Below are 8,198 nucleotides of genomic sequence, written 5' to 3'. Positions count from 1 at the left end.
ATCTGTACCGTGTGCCATTTTTTTTTTGGGGGGGGGGGGGGGGCGGGACCGGGAAGGGGAAGGGGGGGGACAGGGAGGGGGTACACATATAGCTTTATTTAAAATAATTAATATAGCTCTATGGTAATATACCCGACAGGACTATGGGCTGATACTCAGACTAGGGGGGGGGGGTGAGCAATCCATAAAAATCTTAAATGAGATATTCCCGATTTCTCAATTTTGTAAAAGCCGCAAGAATCGGTTACTTGGTACCCGCTTAAGAAGGTCCTACGGTCCTACCCTAACCGATTTATTGAGAAAATTAACCTATTATAGCATGCTCAAATACCATATGAATCATTTTTGTCTGAATATGGATCACCATTTTCTGAGGTGGTATATAGAAAACAAGCATTGAAGGTGATAAGGGGGGTTGTGTTATCAGCAAATCGATGCTGAAACACAGTCGGAAATAATTACCATTTAAAAAAAAAAAATGGGGTGTCAGGGCGGAGGGAGTGGGGGGGGATGGGGTTTCGCATTATTTTTGATGAGTTTCTATGAAAAAAAAAAATATGGAGAGAACTGGGGGGAGTTTGAACCCCCCCCCCCCCCGGATGTCCGCCTAGGAGGAAGGAAAAGAAAAGGGAAATATGCCTATTGCCATGGACGTACCTCGCGTACCGTACCTGCATGCCTTGTATGGGAGTACGACCGGATTGCGGCCCCATTTCCGGGGATTTTCAAGATTTTAGACACCCCAAAGGCCGATGTTTTCGGGTTTTAGACACAGGGGGTTGTGTCTATTAAAGCGGGCAGAAGAATAGGGGGGGGGGGGGTTCCCGATCAACGGGCATGCCCCAGGAAAAAATCTACGACGATTTCTCCTTCATATAAACTTCTGTTTATACCAATTTCAAGAATATAATATTAAATAGGAATACAATGTACTAGCATCCATTTATTCCCCCCCCCCCCCATTTTACTAGTTTCATAAGTTAGTCAGCGGCTGAACGGGGTCCGGGGCTCACCCCTCCCCCTAGATCCAAGTGTCCTTGACGTCCTTCGCCACACGTTTTATTTTAGCAGACGACGCCCGTGCGATGTTTGTTTTGGTTTTTCCCTTGGATACAGGATGCCGATTGTAGCAATTTCAGAGCACGCGCGCTTCGTGTGCCGAGGTTTTCATTGGCTATCGCAGTGCGCGTGCCATTTATTATCAAATCAATCAAGCAGCAGCTGATTGTTTTGTCCACTTTGCAAAAACAACAGGCCGGCTGCTGTGCATGCGCTGGGGGCGCTTGACAACAACAAGGAACCGATGACATCGATGTGCCACTCTACACAAATTCATCATTATATCTGAAGTAAAGTCTGCGAAAAGAGCAGAGAACGAAATTGTACAGCATACGGGGACATTTGTGAGTAAGTTGATTGAACTTGCGCACTTGATTTTTTTTCGTTTCTCAGATTTGGACTCATCCACTAGACAAATGCAGTGCCAGTGGCCAAGTTGTTTTCCAGTCGGAATGCAGCTGGCCCAACTTCTATGATTTTTCTATTTTCCTGTTTTGTTTTGTTTGTTACGATGGGGGTGGGGGGGGTGGGGGGGGGGAGGAGAGTTCCGTACCTGGACATCACTTGACACCCTGTGTGCATTACAAGACTGGCCTGACAAATTAGTGTTTTCTCAGTAAATGCGTCAATATTTTCCCTGCTAAATTTGACTTTTTTAGTTTTTGGGACATGTTATTGCTTTCTGATGGCTGAGTGACAGTAGCCTACTGAGTACTGGATACTTTAGGGACAATTATTAATATTAGTGATGGCCATGTACTATGGAATTCGTCCCCAATTGGGATGTCCATGACCATGGTACGTACATGTAAGTTTGATTCATGTTTTTGCAGAGCAATTTCTCTTGTGACATTAAAGCGGACCTAGGCACATAGCTGTGTTTTTTATTAATTTGAAGTAGGCCTAGGGCCTAGCCAGACATTGAGTGCTGAAAAACATGCAAAACGAAATCAAGCCAACATTACTCATTCATCAGCCAGCAAAATTCTCCAAAAGTTCCATTGGGCAAAGAAAAGGTCTTCAGAATTTCCCCAACAAAGTTTGAAGACTCAACTCAATTTTTAAAGGAGACCTTTTTTCAATATTTTGCACAAAAATGACAGGGAATTCAAGTGATTTCAAAACAACGCTAAGGCAAAAAAAAATAGTTCTGCTTCTGGTTTCCCTACATAGGCCTACCCCAATTCTGACAGCCCTACCCTAATTTTTTATTGGAAAAATGAGAGGTCCTCAGTATTTCACCTGCCTAGTTTGAAGTCTTAATTTCATTTTTAAAAAAGACCTTTCTTTCATATTTTGAGTGATTCCAATTTGAAGCCTAAACATGTCCAAAAACCAACTGTTTGGAAAGATTGAGCATTCAGTCGCCTGTTTGCAGACTATGATGAAGAGATGTGTAGAAATAGACCAGTATTCAACCAGATGTTTCTGTTAACACAGTTGACTGTTGACACTGTTGACTATTAACACAGTTGGCTGATGCACTTACTAAAGGGATGTTGGACTGGTTGTTTCATACAGTGCCAGTCTACTTTCTTGTGTTGCATGTTTTAATACCTTCTGGGACTGTCAGTGTCATAGTCAAACATAGTATTGAGAATCCCAATTTTTGGACTAGGCCTATAGGCCATGGTATAATTTTCAGTGGATGGACTGAAACACACAACTTAATGTAATTAAAACTGTGACTCATAAAGACATAATAAATGAAGATGAGTTAAAACATGAATCATATTGAATCATTAATGCAAAAACATTTCCCCCAATTGTCCATGTCAAGACTAAAATTAATTTGAAAGCTAACACAATTGAGGCCTACCGTACGTCTAACCCTCAAACAACATGAGTAAAAAAAAAAAGAATAAAGTGAAATTTGTGCTTCTTTTCTTCTTAGGTAGGCGAGTAGTTGAAAGCTAACAAAGATGAGCATGCTGCACCAAAAACGAAAGAAATTTGCCTCTGTCCTGGAAAAAGCCTGCAAGCAGTCTGCATCATCAAGTCTCTCAGATTCAAGCAGTGTAATTTCCCAAGATCTACCCAATTCTTCCCCTAATTGCAATGGAGACTCTGCTGTAAACCCCTGGTGTGCTGGTACCCCTGCCACGCCTTACCAGCCAGATTCGTCGTTACTCAATCCGATGGGCTGGCCGGCGAGTTTACTCGGCAGCAGTGATGTCTCTTGTAGTTCACAGCTCAGCCCTTGGTAAACAAGCTTGTGCAAATCTTCCAAAGTATCATCAAACCTAAAAGTCACGAAATCACCATTCTCTTTCCTAATACTTGAGGCTGCGGTTCACTTTAACCTCAGCTTTGTAGAGTGATTAATATTTTGTGTCCAGTAATTCTAAATTGAGCATATTTATTCGGAAATCATTTTTGGTTAAAACAATAATTTTTTGACCAATAAAGCTCAATGCAACTTATTAAACTTTTTGGGGGGGATGTAGGAAGTACATGTGATCCAATCCACAAAAACGTGGTAACATTGGGAAAAAGTTTGACAACTTCCATAAAAAGTCCATATTAAACACTGTGAGCCCATAACAATAAAGTCTTGAAATGGCTTCAATATGAAAACACCTGAGTCAGGGGCCATTTACTCATAATGTAACATTTTCACAGGTTAAATTACACTTGATACCAATTAACTGATTAGTATTTTACCCCTCCACTTTCCTAATTAGCATTGATGGGGATAGCTGGCCATACGATTCGTGTTTCTCCTGCCCCTGGAATCCCAGTGCTGACTTGGAATTCCTCGAAGCAGACACGGCAGATCACATGCTAGCGAAAGCTATCTCAGCCAATCAGCAGGCAACTCAGACAAGCATGGATTTACTGGACTTTCTTGGTGAGTAAATGCAGAGAAATTTGAAATATTACACCTCATCAGATGTTCACTAATGAAATTAGCCTTAGACAGGAGTGGGGGGTTGGGGGAGTCAAAATAAATGAAATTGGAAGAACATACTCCTAAAATCCGAAGACCGAGTCTAAAATTCCTTAGTAGGCCTATAGTCCTCAAATCCCAGTATCATAAGTCCTGCATAGTCAGAAGACAAGCCCAAATGTCCTAGTGTTCTTTGTATCTGTCTTAAAGTCAGACTGAGTCCAACATCCAAATCCTAACCTGAAGTTGTTAAGACCAGAAACTTCAAAGTCTATGTTCAGAAGTCCTAACATTTTGTTTCACCACCAGATGACCAGAATCACACCATCAGCCATCTCGGGGCATGCATGGATATGGAGGACCAGCTGTTTGCCGACGCCGACAACTCGTCGCTATCCCTCCTTTCTGACCTCCGATGTGATCTCAAGTCAGACTGCCTCAAAAACGATGCCTGGCTGCATGACCCCATGACCTCTGACAGTGACCTGGATGACCTTTGGATGAGGTCCACCCTTACTGTGAAGACCCCATGTCGTAAAGGCAGTCAGTCTGTGCTTCAGCCCTTGTACTTCTGCAACGATGTGACCAAGGGTCTATCAACTGCTGATTATTTTCACTGTGTAGCTGACAGAGTTAAAAAGGTATGGTCTTATCAGTCTAGAATTTTCCTAAAGTTTCATTTTCAATTCCCCTATCAACTCCCACTCCCCGAGGTTTTTTTTGCTGGGAACCTTCTAGAATCCTCCAAATCCATCGTTGTGCAGGAAACCAGTAGGTGTTTTGCACATGCAGACTTCAAGCGAATGAACTCCAAATCTTCAAATGTTGAGTGAAAAGACGATTAGCCTTGTCTCGTGGCGCTGGACCTGAAAGTGTCAGTGTAGGGCATTATTTATACTCAGTGACTCAGTCAGTGACTTGGTCAGTTAAACAAGTGACTATAGCCGTGTCCGCACTGGACTTTTTTTTTGGAAGGTTTTACCGAGACGATGGTAAAATGAAAAATGGTCAAATGTGACCACTGTCCGCACTTGGACTTTCGACACGGGAAATTTTACCCCGACCGCGTGGGAGAAGTAACCGAGCTGTCACAGTGTCAGTATAATGACTCACCGTACGCAGAAAACAAATTGCCGATCACATTTTCAGCCACCGATACGCTCAGTAATATTACACACGCCATTTGCATGCATAACATAATCGTTTACACGATATTATTTCATCTTGACATGCTAAATCTTGACGAAAGGGCCTATAATTCTGACGCATTTGTGATGCACGTCGTCGAAGCCATGCCGCTGTACGATGTTCCGTGCGGCAGCAGTGCCATCAGTATTCGTTGGTTCCCATCGCATGCTTACAGAATCGAAGCTATGATGTGGGCCAGGAACCAGTGACTACGGCCTACATACGGTACCGGACCATGATGTTCCGTGCATGACTACAGTAGCGTATCAGGACGAATTTGGATCGTAGAAAATAACATACATCGGTGGAGAAAGAGAATTTCCGCAAATTAATTCTCAGAATGTGATCTCTCTTCTCTGTGTATGTATTTGTCCGTTGAAATATATATTTTAACGAGATTTTACCGCTCGGACTTGATAATACACCGCAGCGTGTTTCTACAAAATGTTCGGCCACTGCACGTGCAGGTTCGTGCGGTCTCTGTATGCATAACAGGGCGCTCGGGCCGGATGTACGCTTTCCTGAGCCGCTTTTACCGACTCGCACTGTCCGCACTGGACTAATCGTCTCGGGAAAAGCGACTCGGTCAGTTTTCCTGGGCGCGTGGGAAGTTTTCCTGGGCAGCAGTTGGCCAGTTAAAGTAACCGCTGGACTCAGGAAAAGTAACTGAGAGGAAAACGTCCTAGGCTGTCCGCACTGGACTTAAAATGGGAAAAGTACCCATAGTCTCGGTTAGTTTGACCAAAAAAAGTCCAGTGCGGACAGGGCTTTGGTCAGTTAAACAAGTGACTTGGTCAGTCAAACAGTGACTTGGAAAGTCAGTCAGTGACTCGGTCAGTTAAACAGTGACCCGGTCAGTCAAACAGTGACTTGGGGAGTCAGTCAGTGACTCGGTCAGTTAAACAGTGACCCGGTCAGTCAAACAGTGACTTGGGGAGTCAGTCAGTGACTCGGTCAGTTAAACAGTGACTCAGTCAGTCAAACAGTGACTGGGTCAGTTAAACAGTGACCCGGTCAGTCAAACAGTGACTTGGAAAGTCAGTCAGTGACTCGGTCAGTTAAACAGTGACCCGGTCAGTCAAACAGTGACTTGGGGAGTCAGTCAGTGACTCGGTCAGTTAAACAGTGACTCAGTCAGTCAAACAGTGACTGGGTCAGTTAAACAGTGACTCGGTCAGTAAAACAGTGACTGGGTCAGTTCAACAGTGACTCGGTCAGTTCAACAGTGACTTGGTCAGTCAGTCAATGACTTGGTCAGTTAAAAAGTGACTCGATCACTCAAACAGTGACTGGGTCAGTTGAACAGTGACTCGGTCAGTCCAACAGTGACTCGGTCCTAATTCAGTGACTCGGTCAGTCCAACAGTGACTCGGTCCTTCAGTGACTCGGTCAGTCAAACAGTGACTCATCTAGTCACTTTCATTTCATTACACATATCCTGAGGTTTCACTTCTTTTTTTTTAGAAGAAGAGCATTCCTAGAAAGGACGTCTCACCTGATGAGCTTCTCTTCAGGAAGGAGAGGAATCGTCTACGCAGCAAGGCCTATCGTCTCCGAAGGAAGATGCAATATGAATCCATGCAGAATGAAGTAACGCAGGCGCGCCAGAAAATACAAGAGGTCCAGAAAGAGAATCGTAAATCTTAAAATGGTCAGAGGTGAGGTACTGAACATTTATCAGAGTCCTGAATGGTTGAGTTACCTAATTCCAAAAGTTAAAGAACAGATCTTCTGTGAAGTTTTGCTGGCATATTGGGTTATGATTCAATAACAATGAATTCTGGTTGTACTCCTGCTTTATCCAAGAGGAACAAAAGCACTGCCCTCTAAGATGTCCTCTATGAATTGGGACTATCCCTACAAGACATTAACTTGCAGTTGTGTGTAGTTGGTCCCTTTGTTAATGTCCTATTTAAATTCTTCAACAATTCCTTCAACAGTTGAACCTCCACAAGGGAAATATAAGTTGTTAGAAACAACACAAATGAAATATTTTGGATGGGCATTTACATATTATACAGGGTGTTTCAATAAAAACACCAACTTTGAAGCCCAACTTTGAAGAACCAGTATGGACAGACTAAATGTTTACTGGCTATAAAACTGTTATCATCTGAAAGCGTAATCTCTATGCTTTTCAATGATACCTTGTCTACATTTCCAGGGTCATGCATCACTGAGCGCCCCTGTCATGAGATTTTGATGCAAAATTGCATTTGGTTCACTTTCATGTCAAACACAATAGGCATGGTGTGCATGAGAATAAGTATTCAAGAAGAAGACACGAGTGCATAAAAAGGAACCAAAAAAACAAGTCGGGTTGGTTTCAAAACTGGATTTTATTGTTTGTCATGAATTTCTCGTTTTGCACCAAGTCACGTTCAAAACAATGTGCCATTTTCCCGAGGATTAACATTAAAGCCATTTCACAGATATTTTCGTAACAATAGGCACACCATGCCCAGTGTTTTTTTTTGTTTATGAAAGTGAACCAACTGCATTTTTGCATCCAGTTTTCAAGACAATGATGCTCACTGATGCATGACTCAGAAAACCTAAACATAGTATCATTGAAAAGCATAGAGATTACGCTTTCAGATGATACCAGTTTTATAGCCAGTAAACATATCGTCTCTCCATACTCATTCTTTGAAGTTGGGTTTCCTTTTTTTTGAAACACCCTGTACACTTTTGTTTTATTCGGGCTGATACAAATGGAAATGTATTGGATCAAGTTTGACTCCTTCAAAAGGGTCACTTTATTGTATTGTGCATGCCCGAAGTTTGTCTAGTTATGTGCAACATGTTACAGGTTCAATACGATCCAACATATTTACCAGGACACATTTGTAGCTGACGGTTATTCTTTGTAAAACATTTGCCTGACTGTTTACTAAAGAATTGGAGTTTTAATACAGGGCCGTGTATTACAATTCTAAATCCTGCAGGGGTAAGATTTTTCAGGATTGTTCCTGATTTCAGCTTTTATTTGTTCAGGATTTTGTTCTGGTTTCAGAAACTTTAGTCATGATTCTTTTTGTTGGTAGGCCTATGAGTTTTC

General features: G+C 42.4%; 1 protein-coding gene across 4 annotated transcripts; it reads left to right on the top strand.

Annotated features, from left to right (window-relative positions):
* The first annotated feature begins 1,119 nt into the window (after positions 1-1,119).
* LOC119743626 lies at positions 1,120-7,196 on the top strand. Of its 4 annotated transcripts, none has more exons than XM_038220040.1 (5): positions 1,120-1,403; positions 2,958-3,262; positions 3,744-3,910; positions 4,259-4,590; positions 6,602-7,196. In XM_038220040.1, the coding sequence occupies exons 2-5, from the start codon at positions 2,982-2,984 to the stop codon at positions 6,782-6,784; spliced, it is 963 nt and encodes a 320-aa protein (XP_038075968.1). In that variant the 5' UTR covers positions 1,120-1,403; positions 2,958-2,981; the 3' UTR covers positions 6,785-7,196. The 4 variants fall into 4 exon arrangements, with proteins under 4 accessions (XP_038075968.1, XP_038075967.1, XP_038075969.1 ...); XM_038220039.1 differs by having other exon boundaries at positions 2,954-3,262; XM_038220041.1 differs by having other exon boundaries at positions 1,120-1,407.
* The last annotated feature ends 1,002 nt before the right edge of the window (positions 7,197-8,198 follow it).

The sequence above is a fragment of the Patiria miniata genome, unplaced genomic scaffold (assembly GCF_015706575.1).
Source record: "Patiria miniata isolate m_02_andy unplaced genomic scaffold, ASM1570657v1 HiC_scaffold_6, whole genome shotgun sequence".
Classification (NCBI taxonomy): Eukaryota; Metazoa; Echinodermata; class Asteroidea; order Valvatida; family Asterinidae; genus Patiria; species Patiria miniata.
Note: the sequence above shows the minus strand (reverse complement) of the source record. Positions and strands in the feature narration are given on the sequence as shown.

Coding starts and splice junctions, on each gene's coding strand:
- LOC119743626 (XM_038220040.1), top strand. CDS start 2,982: ATGAGCATGCTGCACCAAAAACGAAAGAAATTTGCCTCTGTCCTGGAA. Junction 3,263..3,743: donor AGTTCACAGCTCAGCCCTTG/GTAAACAAGCTT, acceptor TTTCCTAATTAG/CATTGATGGGGATAGCTGGC. Junction 4,591..6,601: donor TAGCTGACAGAGTTAAAAAG/GTATGGTCTTAT, acceptor CTTTTTTTTTAG/AAGAAGAGCATTCCTAGAAA.